Source organism: Macaca nemestrina, chromosome 9, assembly GCF_043159975.1.
Source record: "Macaca nemestrina isolate mMacNem1 chromosome 9, mMacNem.hap1, whole genome shotgun sequence".
NCBI classification, from domain to species: Eukaryota; Metazoa; Chordata; class Mammalia; order Primates; family Cercopithecidae; genus Macaca; species Macaca nemestrina.
The window spans coordinates 22789098-22812979 of NC_092133.1; the positions used below are offsets into that span (position 1 = coordinate 22789098).

A 23882-nucleotide genomic window follows, 5' to 3' on the forward strand; every position below is an offset into this window, starting at 1 on the left:
AGGCCCTGCCCTTAAAGAACTGATAGACTAGGCCAGCAGGAATGATAAGACTCATAAAAACAAGTATTGTACATAGTGGAAAGTGATAAGCGCACTAGGAGGGGTACAGATAAAAGACTAGGAATGTTGAGAGCAGGCAGAGGGTGATTCTGGGCTGGGAGGGAGCTAAAGATGTGGCCAGTCCATAAAGAATCTTGAATGAGTTTAGACTTTATAGGGCCAACTGTTGAAAGCTCTTAAAGGTTTCTGACCAGGCAGTGGGCTGATCAGAGCCATGGGGGCTGGAGTCTTTTGTTAGTCTTCTACCATCTGGAGTAGTTAGACCATAGAATTTCTAAAAGGGAAAGGGCCCTTTTCCACCATTTTCACAAGGGTTTTGTTCCCTGGATGAAACAGTTCAAGATTTGCATAAAATGTGCAGCTGTCAATGGCTGCCCTTTGTTCTGGCCCTGAATCTTCTGCAGCATGATGCCTACTGTCTTTCTTCTCTGTGCCCTCTCATCCAGCTGTCTCCCTGCATGAAAGACAGGAGAATGAGGCACATGGGGCAGGAGGCAGGGACCCAGCTCAGGGAAACAGTCCTGCCTCAACAGAGTCCCCTGGGACCTTTGCTGCCCTACCGCCTTGCCTTGGCCCAGGTCCCAGCATTATGGGAGGGAGTCGGCCTGTTGAGGAGAGAATGTGTCAGTGAGTTGCAGTGGCTTGAGTCTCCTGAGAAGCATGCGTGTGTGTGTGTTCAGGGCTAGGTGTTTTGCAGCTGATTTCAATCTGGGTCAGAATTGTGCAACCCTCAGCATGTTGCTATCTAGAGAAGATAAGCTTCAACAATCCCTTCCAGGACCCGCAGTGATAAACTAGGGCTCTGAATGTAAACACAGCTGTTTAGCAAGCTCTAATTTCTGGAAATGAAGGGGCCTGCTGCATTAGCAGAAGGGATCCAGGTGTATGATGGAGTTGTTTAAACCTCCCAGAGAGGCTACAGCTGACCCACTCTTCTGAAGAAAAATCCAGGAGAGGTGCTAGTGAGCTCTGCCCAGCCACGCTTCCACCACTTGACTCATCCAAGCCAAAACTGACAGGTCCATGGATGGAGAAAGACACCCACTCACTTGCCGTGTGGCCTTGACTGAGTCATCTTGTCTCATTGGCATCCATGTCCCCATCTGTAAAATAGGGCTAGTGCAGTAAAACCTCATCAGTGTGAAAACAAAGAAGAAAATCTCAAAAGACCTGTGAATAAGCAGAAGAAATGACTCTGCTTGTCAGTCTCTCCCTTTTACTCAGAGAAAAGTCCCTTAGAGTTCCTCCTGGAGCCTGTGTGTCCTTGGTTTACGTATTGAGAATATGATTGGTTTTCTGGCTTCTAAGCCTATCGTACATGACAAACAATTCAAGAGCAGGAAGTTCAGCTGCTAGAGATAGGCACACTGATTGCTGACAGAAACATAAAAAACAGAGAGCAAGGAAATGGAAAGAAAAACTGTAGGGCAGAAGCAAGATTTTCCAAAGCAATGGGAACGGTTTGGTACTGGGGCAAACGCATTTACACGTGGCAGTATCTACAAAGCCATCTGCCTAGGAGACTAGTATGACGGTTGATACTTACAAAGGCTTTCCAAGGACATTTCAAATGATTGTACTCCGTAACTACTGTTTAACAAGGCAGGGCTTTTACCAAATGTTATTTTAGGAAAATATTCTTACAAATGTTTCTAGTAAATAAAGTTTTGGTGCTTAAGTGGGAAACTTTTCAATATCTTGAAACTTCAGATATTGGAAAAGATGTAAATCTTTCACGAGTGCTCTGGAGGGCACAGTTATAGCTGTTCTCTGCATACCAGAGTTTGATCCGAGGATCAAATCAAATAATAGAGATGCTATTGTACTGAAAATGTATAAAACACTACCCAAATTAACCACTAGGACAGTGAGGAGCAATCACTTTGGTCTTGAATTCTTCTTCTTCTTTTTGTGTGTGTGTGGGTTTTTTTTTGTTGTTGTTGTTTTTTGTTTTTTTTTTTTTGGAGACAAGAGTTTTGCTCTTGTCATCCGGCTAGAGTGCAGTGGTGTGATCTTGGCTCACTGCAACCTCTGCCTCCTGGGTTCAAGCTATTCTCCTCACTCAGCCTCCCAAATAGCTGGAATTACAGGCATGCACCAACATACCCGAAGAATGTTGTACTTTTAGTAGAGACAGGGTTTCACCATGTTGGCCATGGTTGGTCTCGAACTCCTGACCTCAGGTTATCCACTGGCCTTGGCCTCCCAAAGTGCTGGGATTACAGGCGTGAGCCACCATGCCCAGCTGGTCTTGAATTATTCTTGAAGACTTAGAAATGATACTAACAAACATGTTTGTTGATGAGTTGGCCTGGAATGTAAATTCATTTTGCCTTCACTTGAATTTCGAGTGTGAACTTTTCCCAACACAGATGCCACACCCACTGTGGGAGGCAATAAAAGGGGGAATCAGGAAATAAAATTTGTGACCAGAAGAAATGTCCTTGTTCAGTGAGTAGAGCTGTTGTCTTCACGTCGGGGTAAACACTGCGGGCTTGTAGAGAAATGCAACCCATTGAGTTACACACCTCTTTCTGGGACTCACTGTGCCCTAGGATAAGGAAAGGCACCCAAGAAGCATGGGGCTGCCCTCAAGAAGCTTACGGTCTAGTGCTTTTCAGGGCTACCAAGGTGGCTGCCCAATATGAGATATTGACTGAATAACAGCCCTCCTGACACTTTTTTCTTTAAATACATTTGACTACACAGATCATAATTGTTTATGTAGAAAAAGAAAATATAGATGATAAGATGAAAAAATTGACATCTGCAACCCATCACATGGAAATAACCGGTATTAACATTCTAGTTAATAATCAATATTAACAAATTATAGAATTGTTTATATAAGTGAGTACAATAATGGGATCATATTTGACATTGACCTCTTTTACTCAAAAATGAGCCCCCCCCCCAGTGCATTTAGAGTGATGAGAGAAGACAACCTCAGAAACACATCCTGTATGCTGAGAATATAAATTCTTCATCTATTCCAAATATAAATTTCTGAAATATTAAAGATGCGATTATAAATATATGGAGCTATAAAAGTATTATAAGAAAACAGATGAAAATAATTACATGACATTAGCATGGGGAGACTGCTTATGCAAGACAGGAAACCCAGAAGCCATGAAGAATATTACAGATTTGAATATTGAAACATTTTAAACTTCTACATGATAAAAGACAGCACAAAGTTAAAAAAAAGACAGACCTAAGTAAAATATTTACAACACTTAAAACGTGAAAGATTAATATTCCTAATATCAAACACAGAGCTCTGGCACCTCAGTACCTGCTTTAGACGCTGATACTCACCCCTGGGAGCTTCAAAACACAGTGTCTTTTCTCTCTGCCAACAGATGTCCATGCTTAATGTACAAAAAGTGCCTATAAGTAAGAACAACTCAAACATCCAAATAGATTAATAGGAAAGAAATATAAACACAGAATTCACAGAAGAAAGGCAAATGACCCATAAACATAAAAAGATGTTCTCTGTTGTCAGGGAAATGCAATAATTAAAAACTTGATAGTACAAAGTGCTTGCAAGGATATCTGAAGTTCTCTCACGCACTGCTAATGCAAGTGTAGATTGGCACAACTTTGGGAGGAAGGTGATTTCATAGAATCTACTAAAATGTTAAATGTGTGTCCTTTTTGACCCAGCAATTCCATGTTCAGTACTCTGTCTTACAGAAATAATAACACAGATTCATAAACCTGCACATCCATTGCAGCAAGATTTGTAATAGAAAAACATTTAAACCAAGAAAAACATCCATCAGTAGGTTGTGTTAATTATCACTTATGCATATTAGGGAATATTATACAGTCACTGAATAGTATGATATTTTATCTGTGTGGACTTGAAATGATATACACATATTGTTGGATAGAAACAAAGCGAGTGTCAGATCAATATGTACACTAATATTTAGTTAGTGAAAATATGCATGTGTATCTATATCTATATATATTTGTGGTGTCAGCATAAGCCTAGGGAAAATCTGGAGGCATTTGAAGCAAAGTATTATTGATACATTCCTGGGAAGGGTATTGGATTGGTGAGGAAGGAGACTCTTCTCTTTACATGTATTTTTTTATAGGTGAACGTATTCTCTCTGCTTTGTATGTAAGTTTACTGAGGCTTATAGAAGTTGTCATTGCCAAGGTCAAATAATGGAGCTACTGCGTAGCAGAACCAGGCTCTGGGTGAGGTTCATTTGGCCCCAAAGCCCATGTTCATTTCACATTGGTAGGCTGCTCCCGAGGTATGGGGTTGGGAAGAATAGCTTACAGGATTCTACCTGGGATCTTAAGGACCCAGGCAGACAAGATTAAGTCTATGACTAGCCCTGGAGGCATTGCTTGGATGTTTCTGGAAGCAGAGGAGAAAGGGTGAATTGCAGGGATATCCTGGGGACACACCCTGCTTCCAACCTTTGCCTCTGTTCCTGGTGGTGCTAGGCAGTGGTCACTGAGTGGCCTGGATTGCCTTTCTGGGATGCTTTTTTTCTTCCTCTCTGTACCGTTTCCTCAGTGGTGAGTTGTGAGAAAGATGATGTGCCTGTTGTCTTATCCACAGATTTTCTGAGAGGACAAAAGGAGATTACTGTGGACTCCTCTAAAGGCTGCAGCCATAAGGAAAGAGAAATTTCTAATCTGAAGAAATGAAACAAAGTTACAAATGAAACAAAGTTAGAAAGAAGTACTTAGCCTCCTGAGAGGACCATCCCTGCACCCTTGCTGTGCTCAGGAGTTCTTAGAGGCTAAGGATCTCTTAGAGTGAAAATGTGAAAAAGGCCTTAGCAGGCAGCTTTGCCCTGGGATGCCGCTTTCCACCTTGTTTTTCATGTGCTGGTGCTGCTTTTGGCTAACTCTCTGACCAACTGCCTGAATCAATATGACAGAGCAACCCTATCCTGGTTGACATTCCTGGGCTTGGCTTCTCCCCTGCCGTTCTCATGGCGCTCACCTGATCCTTCCTCCCAGACCGTTTCACACAGAGCACTTCTAGGTAGCCATGCCCCGGGCAATGTGACTCACTGACCAGCTGACACACTTCAAATTCCAAAGCTGTCAGGGTTCACTTTGACTCATCATCCTATTGACATGTACATGCAGGCTGATCAATTTCCAGTGACCTGCCTCTGAATAGTAAAGTCCCTGAGGACAGTGACCATGTCCATGTGTCCGCTTTGTTCACCAATTGCACACTCAAGACCATAGAAGACTCCTAGAAGAACCTGGTGACTAAATGAATATAGGAAGAATCCACTTAGACTCCCTTTTCCCCTGCCATATATAACAGCTTAAGTCATTGCAGATAATCCACTTGAGCAGGGATTGGCAGACATTTTCTGTAAGCAATCAGGTAGTAAGTCTGGGCAACATAGTGAGACCTCACCTCTACAAAATAAATTAAAAATCAGCTGGGCATGGTGGCAAGTACCTATAGCCCAGCTGTTTGGGAGGCAGAGGTGGGAGGATGGCTTGAGCCTGGTGGGATAAAGGCTGCAATAAGCCTGATGGCACCACTGCACTCCAACCTTGGCAACACAGTGAGACTCTGTCTCAAAAAAAATCTAGGTTCCCAGGCAAGAGGCAAAATCGAGGCTATGATATAGGTACTTAAAAAGCAGAAGAGAAAACAAATTCCTATGATATTTTTATTAGTGAAATTCAAAATATAATAATGAGTATAGTTTTTAGATAGAACAGGTCTCCTAATAAGAAGATTAAAATTCTTTTTTCAGAAATAGCATTTTCCTTAGTTGGGGTTCAAAGTATTCTATCATTAAAATCAATTTCAAATGTTCATCTGTTAATGCTGATGGGTAAAGAGATTTTATGTATTTCATATTTGAAAATGAAAGTTGATTTTCACACAATTCGCATATGTCATAAAATATTCTTTTAATTTTTTTTATTGATTCTTAGCTTGAGGGCAGCACAAAAATAGACAGTGGACTGGATTTGGCTTCAGGCTGTAGTTTGTCAACCCCTGCAATTGAGGATACTAAAAAGTAAAATATTCTCATTCTCTCTGTCTCTCTCTTTCTGGCCTCAATCTCCCAAGTCCTGCACTTTCTAAAACCTTGGGGTTTCCAAGACACTTTCACTCCTGTTCTTGGTGCCTCTTCCTTCTCAAAGAAGGAAACACAAGTCCGAGCCTGACAACTCCAGAGAAGAGGTCCCGGGGGCTTCGTTATTTCTCAACTGAGCAGAGTCAGAACTGCTGCAGCCTTCCTTTTCCAAGGCTGGCATTAGCTCTTTGTCAACCACACAGAAACCGCTGGGAAGGGCTTGCCTGTGCTTCTTCTCCAGCTCAAACCACAGAAGAAGGTTGGCCTCAGAGAGGCTGGGTAATGGGAAACAGTTGTGCTTGCCCAGCTCTGCTCACAGGGGGAACATATTCAAATGCATAAAATCTCATTGCATCCTGAAAAACGTATCATTTTGGGAAGACAGTAGACCACAGCACAGAGTTCAGTGTTGGCAAAATGACATAAATAATGCACTACAAGGACCTCACCTTTTGTAAATATAGAGAATACTAAGGAGATCAGATACTTGTGAAAGCATCAATCATTCATGGACTCATTAATTTATTCAACAAATTTTTCAAGGGTCTCTCATGTGCCAGGCACCATATCAGGCCATGACTATACTGCATACTGCAGAAAAGAAGACAGTCTCTGCTGTCATGAAGTTTGTAATAGTGTTCAAGAGTATTTGCTAAAGCCCAGTGTTCCGTGGTACATTATAAATATTCCTTGAATTAAAATGATTGCATGGTGAAATAGTTGGGGAAAACAGGTTACTTGGTTGTGAAACCTTTCTGTGCAGATTTCCACTGAGAGTCTCAAGAGAGAAGAATATAGAATGCAGCCTTCCCAAGCTTATTTAACTATGGCATTCTTTTGTGAGTTGCATTTTGTGGCACCAGAGTCACATGCAACATAGTTTGGAGAGTAGAGCTCTCAGGACCACTGGGCACACCCAGTGTGGGTTGTGAACTGAACAACTCTGGTGGGACCACTCTCATAGACTACCATATCCATGGTGCCCTGGAGCTGTATGAGAGTGGTCATGATCTCTGTAACTACAGAGCAGAGCATGGGCAGCACAGGGTTCATAGGACTACTGCTCAGCTCCTAGCCTCTTGCTTTTTCCCACAGAACAGCAAAGGTGCTAGTAATTTTACCCAGCATTGTTTTTGCCCCATCAGTGTGAATGTCAACACAGTGAGAAAGGTAAATAAAATCTCAATGTGGTTATAAAAATAGGTTTGACCTCATGCGGGGATCTGCAGACCACACTTCGAGAACCATTGACTTACAGCTAGCAACCCCAGAATTAGACTGTGTCTTTTTGATGGTACTGACAAAATCACAGGGAAGATTTTGATTGGTCCATTTGGATCATGTTCCTCATCCTGAATCAATTGCTGTGATGGGAGGATGAGGATCTCTGATTAATCACACCTCTCTGAGAAGGACAGGACAGATGGGCCCATGCAAATCACAGGGAATGGGTTTCTGCAAGAAGCAGTGGTTTTCTTGCAGGAACAAGAGGGAAGGGATATTGCACAGGCAAAAATAATTTATGTACAACATCAATTCAATAGGGTAAAAGAAGTTGGTGCCTAGACTAGTGGCTGGGCCTGTTCCTGGGAGAGCCCGAGGCCAGCACCAAGCAGGAGAGTGAATTATAGGTGATGAGAAGATTCTTAGGCAGGAGCCCTGCCCCTGAGGGCACCAGGTCCTGCAGCCAGTTTAGGTCAGTCCAGCAGGCAGGATGAGGCAACCAGACCCAGGTTTGTTCAGGTTGTGTGTGTGGCTGCAGCGGTGGGTACTATGTGTGTTTGCAAGGGCAGGTGCTTCTCTCTGTGGCTCCTATCAACAATGTTGGGGTATGACTGTTTATATGTTTCCTATCTTAGCCAGACTTGATTCAGGAATTGGAATCCAGTGGGTCTTCAGGAGTGGCTGATAGAGCAAGGCAAAAGGGATTCAGATATTAGAAGCTGGGGATGGAGAATGATTCTCTGGGCCATTCATAAGTTGATAGAAATTTGTTATGTCACGCCAGCCATTGCAGTTTAAAAATGGCATTCATTCTAATACAATTTGACCTGTCTGAGCTTTTTCACTTTTGCTGTTTAACACTCTGAATCTTCTACTTACTTACACTCAGAATTACTGGTGCACTGAACTAATACAATCGATCAGGAGCATTCAACTCTAGTAAACAAAACTCTTCACTCCTGAAATATTCTCATTCTCAGATGTCCTCGATGCCATACTTTCCCAGATTTCCTCCTAATTCTCTGGCTGCTGCTTCTCAGACTCTTTGCACATCCCTTAGATGAGGGAAGTCTTTAAGGGCTCTGCCATAAAACCTCTTTTCTTCCCTCCAGGCAATCTGATCTGTCCCCAGGCTCTCAATTACTAAAGACATTTCTTTCTTAGACCACTGCAAACCACACTGCCTTCTACATGCACAAATACGTCCTTTGTGTACTAAGTCTCCATCAATACTCTCCTCAAGAGCCTGGGATAATCAGAGCAATCGGTACGCTATTGGCACCAACACTATCATAAACCCAAACATACATGGGTGGGTGTGGGGGGTGGAGGGGTCAAGTCATTTGACCATCCAGATGTCCAGACTATGGTATGGGTGTGGGGGGATGTGTGGATGTGGTTCTGTGCATGTGCCTATTTTTCTTTTTCCTTTTTTGAGATGGAGCCTTGCTCTGTCACTGAGGCTGGAGTGCAGTGGTACAATCTCAGCTCAACGCAACCTCTGCCTCCCAGAATCAAGCGATTCCTCTGCCTCCCGGGTTCAAGCGATTCCCCTGCCTCAGTCTCCCAAGTAGCTGGGATTACAGGTGCACACCACCACGCCCAGCTGTTTTGTATTTTAGTAGAGACAGGGTTTCACCATGTTGGCCAGGCTGGTCTTGAACTCCTGACATCAAGTGATCCACCTGCCTCGGCCTCCCAAAGTGCTGGGATTACAGGTATGAGCCACTGTGCCTGCCTACATGTACCTATTTTTCTATTCATCTTTCAAGTTGTCATTAAAATGAAACAAAATCTATGAAGACTAGGAGAGGACTTGACTATAGCCCCTTGAGAATATGTGATTGCTCAACATTTAACTGTTTAAATGAGTTCGTCTTATGTGCAGGCACATGGAGTAGGTGCTATGAGGGCTACAGGGTGAAAACAGGGTGAGGAGGAGAGGACTGACCCAGATGCACGACTGTCAACAGAAGAAATTTAAGAGCCTCATGCAGTCCAGTCCCAGCACGTTGTTGTGTACTAAAAAATCTAAAAGAACTTCCCCAACCCAGATGATTGAGCTGCTCTACTTAATAAGAAAAAGAGAGAGAGGAGTAAATGCTTGGCAGTTAAAATTTTCTTTAGCAAGAAAAGGGAAAGAGATAGAGGCTTTGCATAGTCCCACAGGAATACTTGTTGAACCAGGAGCCAAGAGAAACAGGCAGATAGAGGGGTTGCAGCCCAGGGCCAGGATGGATGTGAGTGTTACCTATGACAAGGCATCCTGGGAAGGCTCAGATTTGAAACTGCCAACCGTGACTGCTCTCAGGAGCTTCATATGCACGCATGCACACTTGCACACATGCACGTGTGGACAGACACATGCACTTGCACACACGTGCTTAAATAATAGGTTGATGTCTTTCTCTGCTACTTCACACTAGGAGGGAAGGAGGCTGGGCCAGGATAATGGTCTCATTTCCAGGGAGGAAAAGGCCTGGGAGTGAGGAGGGGAGGTAGGGGGAAAAGGAAGTGACCCAATGAAGTCACTCTGCCATTCAGTGGAAGAAGCAGGATGGGCAGCACAGGGTTCATATGGCTTTCCTGGGCTGGCTGGGCTGTCTCAGATGGGAAATCTGGGCTGTAGAGAGCTTGGGGGATTTATCTCATCCCAAAGCAGAAGGGTTGCATTAGCCTAACTGGCTTGAGACCAAGGCATCAGAGGGGCTGAAGTCATACTCCCACCCCCACACCTGAAGTAAAAACCAGCCACAAAAGACTGGACAACATGCTGATGAGTGGCCTCCCCCAGATGAAGAAGCCCCATAACTGGGGAAATATGGAGCTGGAAGGAGGAAGGGGCGGCAGGAAGGCAGCCTACGGGGAGAAGATCATGCTTCCCCAGGACCTTAGAAAAAACAAGGGAAAAGCTGGGAGGATGAGTCTACAGAGAGAGGGAGGAAGGGAGCCCCACTTTGGCCACCTAGCTGCACCCTAGTATTTGGGTCCTCAGCCTCTATGGTGTCCAGCAACCAGCTGTGGAGTCTCAGTGTTCTCTTGGTTGGGGAAGACCCCTGCGAGAGCTTAGGAGACTCCTGCTGATATATGAGTGGGCTGCGCCCTGACTGGCCAGTTCCCACCTCTCTGAGCTGAACACTGTTGCTGTGACAGGATCATGCAAGAAGCCAGTCCTGGGTATGCTGAGTGTGCCATGCCCTTTGCCGGGTGCTGAGCAGTGGGAGTATAAATAAGAAAGGGGAGAGGCTGTGCTCAGGAGGGGCTCAGGAGGAAATCGTGTGTCAACACAGGTGCAGCTGAAGTCCAATCTGCTCTGCAAATCCCACCCCGGAGCAGAGCTGCCAAGGCTGCCTGCACCCTAGGAATTGCCAAAGGCCTGCTCTGAGCTCAGAGCCTGTGGAAAAAGTCAGTAAGGTTTTATTAGGAGGTGGATTTGTAGACCTGGGATAGGTAGGCAGGAACCCCAGAGACTAAGAGGCCTAGTTCCCTGGGGGCTTTCAGAGCTGGTCCCATGCCAAGCTTCAAAGCCTCCTTCTCAGGCCCTGCTCTCTGGTAATTCCTCGCTGCAGGGTATGTGTGTGGCTGGGAACAGGTCAAGTTTAATTATTAATCATCTGGCTGGCCTAATCAATCTAGACCAAGATCTCTCTCTTCCAGGGCTGTGAAATTCCCACTCACTGACCCAAGTCTCCCAGTGCTTTTTAGACATGAAGAGAAGAAGGTGCCAGGAGCCTCCCTGCAGCCCTTGGGTCTTTGGAGGCATTGATTAGGTGTGGGCATCAGGCATGCAGGCAGGCGTGGCTTGCAAAGTGCAGGGTGAACCAAGGCCATCCACCCAGTGTTGACAGAACTGTCATAAACCCTGCTTTGTTCTCAGCTTTGCCTGGGAAGGTTCTGGAGAACTGGGTGGGCCTGGCTAGGTGGAGGTGCAGCGTGAGGACAGACAGGTTTGGGGAGGAGATGCCCCTGGGGATAGAGAGAGATGCGGCCTACATAGGAGGCCTGGCTCTGTGGCTATAGAAGAAGCCAGCTGTTAAAAGGCCAAGCTTTGGGCAACATAAGCAGGGCTCTCTTATCCACTGTCAGAGCCAACCGCCAGCCCTAGGAGAGGGGGACCAGGGAAGGGAAGGATGGCAGGGGAAAGGAAGGTGGTGGGTGGGTAGGGTGCTCCCTGGCACTGCTCCAAGAACCCACCCTTCTCCTATGAGCCAGCCAGCTGTGCCAGTCCTCATGGCACCTGGGCAGAGTGTGACTGGGCAGAGACTTAGGACTCAGGTCTCTGTTGCTGCAGCAAGTCCCAGAGGTGAGCAAGGGATAACTTAGTCCTTCAACTAACATTCACTGGTATCTGCTCTGTGGTGGGGATACCAGTGTGCACAGGGGAAGCAGGATACACTTCTTACCCTTGGAGACTCAATGACTACTGCAGAGGCAAATCTAGAAACAGATAACAAGGCAACATGATAAGGGCTATAAAAGAGCGGCCTCTTGGGAGGCCCAGGCGGGCGGATCATGAGGTCAGGAGATTGAGACCATCCTGGCTAACATGGTGAAACCCCATCTCTACTAAAACTACAAAAAAATTAGCCGGGCATGGTGGTGGGCACCTGTAGTCCCAGCTACTCGGGAGGCTGGGGCAGGAGAATGGCGTGAACTTGGGAGGCGGAACTTGCAGTGAGCCGAGATCGCGCCACCACACTCCAGCCTGGGCGACAGAGCGAGACTCCGTCTCAAAAAAAAAAAAAAAAAAAAAAAAAGAGAGGGGCTTCTGTGTGTGTCTGGGCTAGGGGTACAAAGTGTTCTGGGACACAGTGGGGTCCAGTAATACCTGCAGGGAGGTCAGAGAAGCCAAGGAAGGCTTCGTAAAGAAGATAACACCTAAGTAGAATGTTAAAAAAAAAAAAGTCATAGTTTCCAGGTAGACAGAAAGGGCCAAAAGATATTCCCAGCAGTGGGAAAACCATGTGCAAAATCAAGGAGCTGGAAGGGGCTATCTGGGAACCCCTGAGGCACTGAGCATGGCTGAACCACAAATGGAGGCTGTGGGGGTGAGGTGGGTGGAGAGGAGGCGGAGTTAAGTAGTGTCTGTAGAAGGCCAAGCTAAGGCATATGAGGAGCACAGGAGGCAAAAACCACAAAGACCAGGCTGGCCGACCCCAAGCAAGCCTGCCTCATGGGTAGATTCCTCTGCTGGGGGTGGGAGGATAGTAACAAGGACCGTAGCTCCCCCACAGGCCCATGTGGGACAGTTCGGGTAGAGAAGCAAGTCTCCACTCCCATCTTATTGTGATTGACAGCAAGTCTCCGCTCCTATCTTATTGTGATTGACAGCAAGTCTCCACTCCTATCTTATTGTGATTGACAGCAAGTCTCCACTCCTATCTTATTTTCTCCTTCAAAACCTCTGGCACGCACAAGGCACACATCAAATGCACAGACGGGAAAACTGAAGCAACAGAAGGTAAACATTTGTCTACATCTCAGAATGAGTTCATTGTAGATTTGACCCAGGAACTTAAGGTTCTGATTCCCAGCATGGAAATCTGTCCCTGAGCCAGCAAGCTCTCTTCTTCCTAGGCTTGTATACAGTGATGGTGAGAGATCTCATAGGCAAACGGGGCACACCTTTTGCACCCCTCCTCCCTAGGCCGCTCCTTATCAGACAGATATGAAGGGCAGTTCCCAAACTCTGCCAGAAGGAGTCAGCACTTCCTAGTCAGGCTGGGTTCCCTCCTGGCTGTGGTCATCCCTTTGGGGTAACCCCGAAGAATAAACGCTGGAAAGGTTTATTTTCCCCCAACAATCCAGACAGCAGGGGCCCCACCCTAGAGCTCTCTAATGTTGGGTGGGTGTGGCAGGGCAGTCAGGTAGTAGAGATGATGGTGACCTCCTCCTTGGCCTGTGAACAGTGGTTCCTGGAAGTTCAGCCACTTAACAGAGATATTTGAAAAACAGAGCTTGAAAAAAGCCCAAACAAAAATTCATGAACTCCAGCCAGCATACTCACTCTCAGGTGGGTTGGGCAGGTGTGAGCAAGGATCAGGCCTTCGGACACTGGGAGGTATTGCCCTGACATCAGGAACTACTTCACACAGACCAGGAGCCATCCCAATGTCCCCTCCAAAGGGACTCCCACTATGCTCTTCTCCAATGTTGGGCTGTGAGCTCCCTAAGGATTTTTCCAACACCTCTCAGTACCTCTGTGCCGTCCCTCAGGAGAATTATTCCAGGATATAGAGTCAGGTAGAACAATCTCCCCAGATAACCTGGAATGCTCTCTCCAGCCTAAGGACAGAGCATGTTTTGTTTTTTTGTTTTTTTGTTTTTTCTTTCTGCCTTGGCTCCCAGGAGGCTTCCAGTCACATCTCTTGCTGTATGGACCCTTACAGACCATATATTTGCTGCCTCCAACTTTCTTCAATCCTTGTTTATAATTTTTTTGTTGTCTTAATGAGTGCATCATCTCAGCTCCATGTTGGAAACAGGTGTCAGGCAAATCAACAATTAAGTTTCACTCAGGAAGGAGAGGTCACAAGTGCAATGTGGCTAGCATTTTGGGGCTGTGGGAAATCCCCTTTTGATCACTCCTCTTTGTCCCCAAGTCCCCTGAGAGCAGAACAAGCCGCTTCTCTTTCTTCTCCTCCCTGAAAGAGGAGGAACTTGAAGAGCTCCTGGGGCCCTCCTTCCTCTCTTGCCCTCAGACTCAGCTCCCCTGGCAAATTCTCCTAAGTGAGAAGAAGGAAGAAACAGTATTTATTTGGGTACAGTGCTGTGGGTGGAGGCCTTTCTTTATCTCCTTTCTAGGGAGGAGAGGTACTGGAGAAATCAGTTTCTGGAATTTAACAATCAGGAATTCAGTCATAGGCAACTGAAGTATTGCTAAATTAGACTTTCTAAATCATCCAAGCAGCTCTGAGCAGACCCAGAGTCTAGAGGCTTTAGGGAGATGCAGGAACAGGAGGTAGGCAGTGGAGAATAGTGGCTAAGAGTGTGGTTTGACAGTCATGTGGACCTGGGTTTGAATCCCAACTCTGCCACTTATTGGTCGTCTGACCCTTGACAAACCACTTTGTCTCTCAGAGCCTCATTTTCCATCTATGAAATGGGGAGAATAACAGTACCTGCTTCTCCGGTTGTGAAGAAGCCAAGAGACAGTGCCCCTATGGAGTACACTGAGTGTGCCATGCACATGGACTCAGGAATCAGCAGGGCTGAGCTGACAGTAGTAGTGGCTCATGGAAGAGGAAGAGAAAGTGTGTGTGACCCCAGAGTTCCTCGCTGACAGTGACATGGCTCTGGGCAGTGGCCCTGTTCGTTTTCTCTCCTCTGAGAAAGGATTGCTGACTCCACACAGCTCTCTGTCCTCAGCGGCAGGAATTCCATCAGATCTCGAGGAGCCGTTTAATAACCACAACACTTCTAGCCATTAACAAAGATAAAGAGAGCGCTGGAAAATTGACTTATGCCTAAGCACAGTAAGTACGAACCCAACTAAAAATCATAACACATGCTCCCAAACCCAGTTTGATGACTATGACACGCTCCCACCCCCATCCTTCGCTGGCTCCCCCACCCACCAGCTGCCACCAGCCCCTTCCGCCATGGCCATGCTGGTCTCCTTTTCTCTGCCTCCTACTGTCAAGGCTTTTTCACACTAGAGCATCCCTACCTTGAACGGTCTCCATTCATATCTCTCCTGACCTACCACCCAGTAAAATAAATGCCGCTTCTATTCTAGGAGCTGCTGGGGAAGTCCCTGGTTGACATCTAGGGCAGTGTTACTCTAAGTGTGATCGGTGATCTGCACCTGCATTGAATTACCCCCCAGGCTTGCTGATGCAAATGCCTGGGCCCTCCCCACGACCTAGTGAGTCAGAATCTCCATGGGAGGGGCCAAGAATCTGCATTTTTAGCAAGCTCACCAGGTGTGGCTGATGCACCCGAAGCATGAGAATCCATGATTTCTCTTGAGTCCCTTGCTGCATGCCAGAGTCCAGCTAGGACTAGACCTGGAAAATTCACAAGATAATGTAATTGAAATATCGTAATCTCTCCAAGTAGCCCCAGCAAAACTACTCAGGGGATCTGGATTCTAGTCTTGGTCCTATACCAATAAGCTGTGTTGCCTCAAACAAGTCATGTCTCTTCTCTGGGCCTGTTTTCTCACTTATAAAAGCAGAGACTTGGAGGTCTCTTGGGCCATCCTTCTCTAACATGCTTGGAATTTCACTCAGGATAGGCACCCTTGTAGGATCGTCATGGTGGGAAAAGAGAACAGGGAGTCTACAGGGTTGAGCCCAGATGTCCAACCACTGCCTAAGAGGATAGTTAACAGTTGCTGTTGCCAGGTTCGGTGGTTCATGCCTGTAATCCCAACATTTTGGGAGGCTGAGGTAGGCAGATTGCTTGAGCCCAGCAGTTTGAAACTAGCCTGGGCAACATGGTGAAACCCTATCGCTACAAAAAAATTAGCCAGATGTGGTGGCACATGTCTGTAGTCCCAGCTACTAGGGAGGCTGAGGCAGGAGGATGGCTTGGGTCCAGGAAATAGAGGCCATAGCAAGCTGAGATCGTGCGCCACTGCCCTCCATCCTGGGTGACAGAGTGAGAGCCTGTCTCGAATAAACAAACAAAGAAAAGCAAACAAGGTTAGTATCCAAGTGCCCTGACCTAGTAAGGCATTATGAGGAGTGAACCCAGTGTCTAGGCTGTGGCAGAGTCAGGCAGGGGCAGCCTGGAGTTGATCCCTGGGGATAGGTATGATACAGGGAGTAGGTCTGAGTGGCAGTGGTCCAGCCCGGTGGACTGGCTCAGAATCAGGCTCTAGGGCCCACAGAGATATCAGAGAGCAAATGGGAACACCCGGGCTTGGGTGAACAACTGCAACTCGAGGGAAGGGGGTGTCCCTGGCTGGGTATCTGCATTGCACAACTCCAGGGGGTGCTATCCTATAGGATACAATGTGGACGCCCTCTCTAGAGTTGTGCCACGTAGAACAACAAGCTAGCACTAGGCACCAGGGGTACCCCCAAGCATCCTGGATCCTGAACTTAGGGCAACAGAACCAGTCCAAGCCCATTCACTGCTTTGACCATCTGGGACATAGATAGCAGTTGCAGAAAAGGAGGTTTCCCTACCCCTCCTGGTTGGAAACTGGAGGCCTGAGCTTGGTCCAGGGATGACCACAGGAGGTGGGGGTGGGGTGCAGACAGCAACAGGTTCAGCAGGAACTTTCCTCAGACCTGCAATCTGCTCCCAGGAGTTGCAGGCGGCCCCCTCACTTTGCCCTCTGGGTCCAGGCTGCCCAGCCCCTCCCTGTTGACTCAGGAGCACTGCCAACAAAAGGGAAGGGCCCAGAGAAGGTTCCGGGCCATTCAAAGGACTGGCCAACCGGTCCCAGAAGACTGGCATTGTTTTGCTAGAATAAACGGTTGAGAAACAACTTAAGAACTCCTGAAATTTGGAGGGCTGCTGTCCAGATTGCAAAAACAAACAAGATTTGGTGACCTGCAGCACACCAAGTGCTTCCACCAGCAATTATCTTAACCCTGAAACAACCCTGGGAGGCGATTCACATTCTTTTTTGTTTTTTGAGACGGAAGTCTTGCTCTGTCACCCAGGCTGGAGTGCGGTGGCGCGATCCCGGCTCACTGCAACCCCCGCCTACTGGGTTCAAGCCCTTCTCCTGCCTCAGCCTCCTGAGTAGCTGGGACTACTGGTGCACACCACCACGCCCGGCTAATGTTTGTATTTTTAGTAGAGATGGGTTTTCACGTGTTGGCCAGGATGGTCTCAATCTCCTGACTTCATGATCCACCCACCTCGGCCTCCCAAAGTGCTGGGAGCCACCGCACCCAGAGCAATTAATATTCTTATCTTCTTTTACACCCAAGGAAGCGGGCCTTAGGAAGTCATGGGCTAACAGGGGCAGGGCCAGGCCTCTGCTTGGGCCTGCTATTTCCACTGCAGCACTGACCACCAGATATTCATCTTCACAGGGGATGGAACTGCCAGAAATGGCCTAACCCTGGTGCGGGACACTGGGTAGCAAAGCTAGGAGTTTATAAGAGGCCAAGAAATGTTCATATCTGAGCCTCCAAAAGGACAGCAGCCCCCACCTAGTCAGACTCATCCTCCAAGGATCACCCCTGAGAATCTCTGTTTCTATCTGGTAGCCTAACTGGAGCCCTAAGAAAACCTGTTTTGTCCTTTCTGTTCAACCCTTGAAAATAATTCATAATTCAAAGGGACCAAATGTCAGCCTTTCTGCTTGGTGAGCCTTCCCCAGCCAAATGCCAGGGACCCCTGCATGACACAGAGTCACTCACTCACAGCTTTCAAATTCTCTTTATTAAAAATCTTTTCTCTTTTGTAAAAACAAACACTTTGCAGTCAGTTATACAGATCAGGAAAAGTCGTGACAATTTATAGGACACTCAACGAATTTCAATACTTTACAAGTTCAAACTTAAATTAACTTAGTGTTTTTGTTTTTCTCATAAATTCAAAAAACAAACTCTGGTCCAGTTCAAGTATAATCTAATTATCTAACAGGTCACAGCCTTGGACTGTCCAAGAATGGGAAACCCTGATACTAATGGCTGCTGCTCACACCATCAAATTTTCCAAATTCTTTGGGGATACTGTCTAGATAGATGCTATTTTGGGTGTTAACAATGAAAAGAAAATTATACAGGCCTTTTGTTATATTAACCTGGGGTAAATATGAATCTGTTGCTCAAGGTAGCAATTGCTCTTCAGCATCCTTTTCTGGGAGACACTTTGAAATGGCTGACAAAACACTGAAAAAAAGCTTTAAAAAACAAATCAATATTTTCCTGGTTGCCTTTAATACTGCATTGTGTGTGGCACACGTAGGAATAAAAAGTGCAAATCATAGGGTCGGTGAAGGACCATGCCAATGGAATTGTATAAAAATAAATAAAAATAAATACATATGTACACAAGTATAGACTCTTAGATGATTTTAAACTGAAGGTTCTGATTGAATGCAGATAGTGCCTTATCTCTTTCCCTCCCAGGGGCCCTCCCTAGCTTTCCAATATGAAGGCCAGTCTATCACATGGGAGCCATAACACTACACGACCATCTGGATTTCCGGAAATGCTGCTGGGGATGGGGGGTGGGGGAAGGCAGGGGTGGAGCAGAATGAGCTAGTGAAGTCTGCTCCCACTTTGCTAGGGGATAAAGTGTCCAGTCTCTCTGATAATGTACAGTTCTAGCCTCTGATAAAAATTGTATGCTATTTCCAGCAAAGTTCAGCAAGAAGGCCAAAGAACTGCCCCCAGAATTCCCTTCAGTGGCAAGAAAGACACACAAGATCAAAGGTTTTCTGAGAAATGGAGGAGGCAGAGCTGGTGTCCAGAATGCCAGGTTCAAACCTGTGGAGTTCCAGGGGAACAATCTGGGCTGAGCCACGATCTTCAGACTTTATTTGAGATACCAACTTTTCAGCAGCCCCCATATGGTCTTCTCAAAAGATAAAATTACAACAAATTTACTTTAAAGATTTTAGCTGGCTTTTATTTTTGATTCTAGAATTGGGCAACACGTCATTCTATAAAATAGAATGAGTGTTCCCAGGAGCTGAGCGGAGGAGGTTGGCTTTATAGACAGAAAAGGGCTGAGGAAAGCAGACACAAAGAACAAAAACCAGACTGGTCATCTCAAAGTTGCTTTCCTTATAAAGGTTAAAACCAAGGACACTTCTTCATCATGCTGGTTAAAACTGGCCTGTTTGGGGATTTGGCTATTCTCTTTCTCTCTCTCTCTCTCCTGATTTCTTGGAAGACAGAACTTTAACATGAGTGACTCCCTTTTGTTTTGGTCTGTTGGGCCTAGTGCAGGAGCTCAGTTCAAACCAACAGCCTCCTATAAATTTTATTTAATAGTCTGATGATGATGATGAGTTCAGGTTTCTTGCTTCTTCCAACCTCTCCGCATCACACCTGTTCAAGCTGGTCCGCTTTCACCCGGTGCTTGCCTTAACTGTTCTCTCTCACCAGCTCCCAGGAGTACGTCCCTTGCCAATGACTGCATGCTTTCAGGTTTACACTGATCATTTTATGTTCTTCATTTGTTCCCTTTGTGTGCCTCAGTTACCTGATATAAAATGTCAGCCTTGAACTAATCTCTCTGCCCTTCCTCTATTAGTACAGAGGACAGAATGTGCAGTATGATCTCACATGCCATAAAAAGGAAAATGAAAACAAAACAAAACAAAACCCTACACAGTCCCTTCTCAGTCTGCCTGCCCAAGGTCAGGAATGAAACAACAGGAACTGCCTAGGGGAGAGTGACCTGTCTTCCTTGTTTTATTTTTCCTGGGCTAAGCTATGAAGGGTGCTTTCAGGAGAGTATCTCAGCTCAGGAAAACAGCTCCACGCCCCCCTTCTTACCTGCCAGAGGGTCTCTCTATGGCTGTGGCTGAGCCTCATTTCCCCCAGCACCTTTATCCCATACCCTTTCAATGGAATATCAGACTACAGACCCCACAGCCTGAAGGTACCCACCCTCCAGTACCAGAAAGAGCAGTGGGAATCAGGACTTTTCATAACATTTTGGCATCAAAGTCTGCACAGGCAGTCAAACCCAAGGAGCCCTCAATTATCTGCCCGGCTGGAAAGGGTCCACCTACAGACACCCAGCAAACTTCAATGCCACTCTTTGGCTCTGCAGCCTTCTCTTTCCTTAGCTTCTCCCCCAACTGGGGGGCCATTTAAAAACCATCCCATTGAGAGGAGGTTGTACCCCAGAGTGCAGGCACCACGGCTGAGTGAAGGACAGATGATGTTTCCTTGACTTAAATAAGCTCATTTAACCCTCCAAACAACTCTGTTTTCCACAGCCTGGAACGGTGTCTCAAGCCAATGCTACACATTGCAGAAAGGCCAGCATTCCACCTAAACCCACGCCAACTGCTGCTTTAGCTGGAGGAAGATGCTTCTGTTTTTATTTTTAATTATAGTGAATTTGTACCAAATTCATTGTCCAGAATAGAACAAACCCTGACATCTCCTGAAATCAAGAGGAGGGAAGTAAGTTTGGAGGAAACTTATCAGAGCTTCCACAATGAAGGGCTCTTTTCATCTTCTCTAAAATTCATTTTATTTTACTTTAAGGCATAGGTCTGGCAGACTTCTAGAAGAACTGACAGGATGAAAGAGTTATTAAAAACAGGGGCTTTTCAAAAGGGTGGCCCAGCTGGAGGAAGAGGTTAATGAAGTCCCTCCCAGCTCTGCCAACAGATTGTCCGTGATGTCCCCTCACCGGGACTGCAGACCCGACTCGGCTCCCCAACGCAGGGGATACACGGGACACCAGACAGAGATACTGCTGTAGACTCACTGCAGGGGTTTGCCTGACCCAGGAGTTTCCATTAAACCTTTTCCTTGCGTGACTCAGCCAGGCCTGACGTATTAGATCCTATCAAGAATTTAAACACTGTGAAAATCCCTGAGAAGTTGGGTTTTGTGAAAAGGAAATGATTCTTGGCACATAAGGAGAGAGGGAGAGAGAGAACAAGAGGAAAAGAGAGAAAAACGAATTGAAAGATGGTTTGAGAGAAACAAGAGTCAACAGGGAGAGAGTTGGTGACCCTCAGTGGGCTGGACACACCTGGGTGACTTGGCTCCTGGAGACATTTCATATTTCACTGAGTCTCTGGCAGCAAACGCAAGCAATGTGCCCTGCTTGGTTTCCCTTCCTCTCAGGCTTTAGTCCTGTCCCCAGAATCAGGAAGGCCCCGCTTCCTTCGGCAAGCTCTCCTTTCCAACCTTGCAGCAGCAGTAGAAGCAGAAGCATCAGAGCTTTTTCCTTTCGAAGCGTGGCACGATTCCACTGTCCTCCGGCCTCGGGCTACCTGCCCCCTCCGTCTCCTTGAGGCCCTCCTCGGCCAGCTGGGACAAATATTTCTGTGGAAAGAAGAGGGGAAGTGGAGGAAGGGACACATTAGTAGGGACCTAGAAGGAGAGGAGAGGAGGGGACATGCCTCGATCATCCTTCTCCTGGCATCTGTGCCCAGCTGTGGGGTTTACCCTCTTCCTGGTTCATAGATCCCCCTAGGCTACAGAACTTATGCTAAGTACCTCATTATGTTAGGTTACAAGTAATACATGTCTCCCGTAGAAAAAGTAGAAAGTACAGGCTGGGTGTGGGTGTCTCACACCTGTAATCCCAGCGCTTTGGGAGGCCGAGGCGGGTGGATCACCTGAGGTCGGGAGTTGAGACCAGCCTGACCAACATGGAGAAACCCCATCTCTACTAAAAATACAAAAAATTAGCTGGGTGTGGTGGTGCATGCCTGTAATCCCAGCTACTCAGGAGGCTGAGGCAGGAGAATCGCTTGAACCTGGGAAGCAGAGGTTGCTGTGAACCGAGATCACGCCATTGCACTCCAGCCTGGGTAACTAGAGCGAAACTCTGTCTAAAAAAAAAAAAAGAAAAAAAAAAAGAAACAAGAAAGAAAGAGAAAGAGAGTAGAAAGTAGAGCTATAATAGCAAACACTTCCAAAGCCCTTATCTAGTGTGAAGTGCTGTTCTAACTGCTTGACTTAAATAAGCTCATTTAACTCCCAAAACAACTCTGTTTTCCAGAAACAACCCAAGCTCTAGGCAACATATCTACGCCTAAAAGGCAGAGGGAGGGAAGCTGGAAGGCAGGGTAAATGAGCGCTGGCCTATGGCAGCTGTGCAAAACAGCACCACGGCCTGACATTTGAGACTCTTAACAACCTGTTTCCTGTCAGGGCAGGCTAGTGGGTGGGGAGCCTTGGAGGTCTTTTGGCGGATTTGAAAATGGGCCTGTCTGTTCCATCGCTGAGGGCTGCCTCTGCATGACCCCAGAACACTCACTGCTATGACTGGCCCGGCCCAACACTGTGAGCCAGGTCGGGCCTTTCTTGGGCTATCTGGAGTCAACACAGTGAGGCAGACTAGGACAGGTTTGAGGCCCCAGCTGGGGTTCTCTGACAGGGCAGCAAGGAAAAGGCAAAGAGCACTGGATTAGGAGACCGAAGGGTGTAGACCAGTACGGTGGTTAAGTGTGTGCACTTTGAAGTCAGATGACCTGGGTTCAAATCCTAGCCCTCAGCAGGCAAGTTATCAAATATCTCTGACATCTGTGAAGGGAGGGGAATAACAGTAACTACCGCATAAGGTTGCTGTGAAGTTGAAGAGAGGCAACACAAGGCATTCAGCACAGCGTTTGACACAGAATAAACACTCAGTCATGTGGGCTTTTCTTATTAGCACAGCACCAGCCATATGAGTTGGAGAAAGCCACTCCTCTTCTCCCAGCCTCAGACTACTAATCTGCTAAATGGGAGGAACAGTTGTCCTCACCCTCCCTTCTGGGATGGTTTGAAGGTCAAATGACAGGGTGTGTGTGAGATGACCAGGTCTGCCTGCTCTCTCCATAGAAGAGACTGCAGTTGGCTTCCAGAAATGGGTGCAGCCTGACTGGGAGAAGAGCAAACGGTGGATGGCAGCAGGCAAAGCTGCTGATGGAGGGCCTGGGTTCTCCTCTGCCTTGGCTCAGGGAGGGTAAACCATGTGCTGAGGAAGGCAAGTGAATGAGCGTCCAGTACATGGACACATTCCGCTCCAGGGCCTGGAGCCAAGCAGGTATCTAGTTTTCCTATCGAGCGCTGGCTCCACCTGTTGTTCTGAATCACTCTGGGTGGGTTCTTGCAGAGCCGTGACCAGCCGTGGGGCACAGCACAGGCTGCTCAGAGAGAACAGAGGCTCCTTCAACCTGCTTCCTGCCTTTAGGAGCAATCTCTGGTCCTCAACTCAAGGCCTCTCAGTTGTGTTAAGTTTAAAAGTTGCCTGATTCAAGTGTCAGTCATCACCTGCTGCTTGAGGTGGGGGAGACTGTGTGGACAGAGGCATTCTGTCAAAGCCACTGACAGAAATCCTACCTGGGAAGCCTGTGGTTGGAAACTCCCAGCTCCCCAGCCGGTGCACCAGGTAAAGCTGCACTGCTGCTGGCTGGCACGAGGGGCTTAGCCAGTGTCTACCCCAAGGCACCCCAAGGCCACAAGAATGGCTCTGGCCTGCTGCGGGCAGGGGAATCTGCCTGGGGGCGTGGCCCAGAGGCTCAGAACACAGTGCAGTCCACTGCCCTGGGAAACATACATGAATTAGAATTAGAGGCCCTGGCAAGTCTGAACTCTTCCTAACTTCCAAGGTGACCTTGAACTGTGTGGCCCCCTGAAGGGCTGCACAATACCACTGCAAATGCTGGATGAGAGAAAAGGTTCTCACGCCAACATAGCAGAGCCTGACATAAGGATGGTCTACAATACAGACTCTCAGGCCCAGCCCTAGAGAAAACAAGTGTAGGGTGAGATCCAGGAAGCTGCATTTCTTTCTTTCTTTTTTTTTTTTTTTGAGACAGAGTCTCGCTCTGTTGCCCAGGTTGGAGTGCGGTGGCGCAATCTCAGCTTACTGCAAGCTCCACCTCCCAGGTTCAAGTGATTCTTC

General features: G+C 47.0%; 1 protein-coding gene across 4 annotated transcripts in view; it reads right to left on the reverse strand.

The window, feature by feature from the left end:
* Nucleotides 1-17707: 17707 nt before the first annotated feature.
* The window catches only part of LOC105466629 (RNA binding motif protein 20), a 197223-nt gene continuing 191048 nt past the window's right edge, over nucleotides 17708-23882 (reverse strand). For all 4 annotated transcript variants that reach the window (XM_011715696.3, XM_011715699.3, XM_011715715.3 and 1 more), the window contains exon 14: nucleotides 17708-21310. In XM_011715696.3, the coding sequence (XP_011713998.2) occupies nucleotides 21200-21310 (111 nt within the window). In that variant the 3' untranslated portion in view covers nucleotides 17708-21199. The remainder of the gene's footprint in view (nucleotides 21311-23882) is intronic.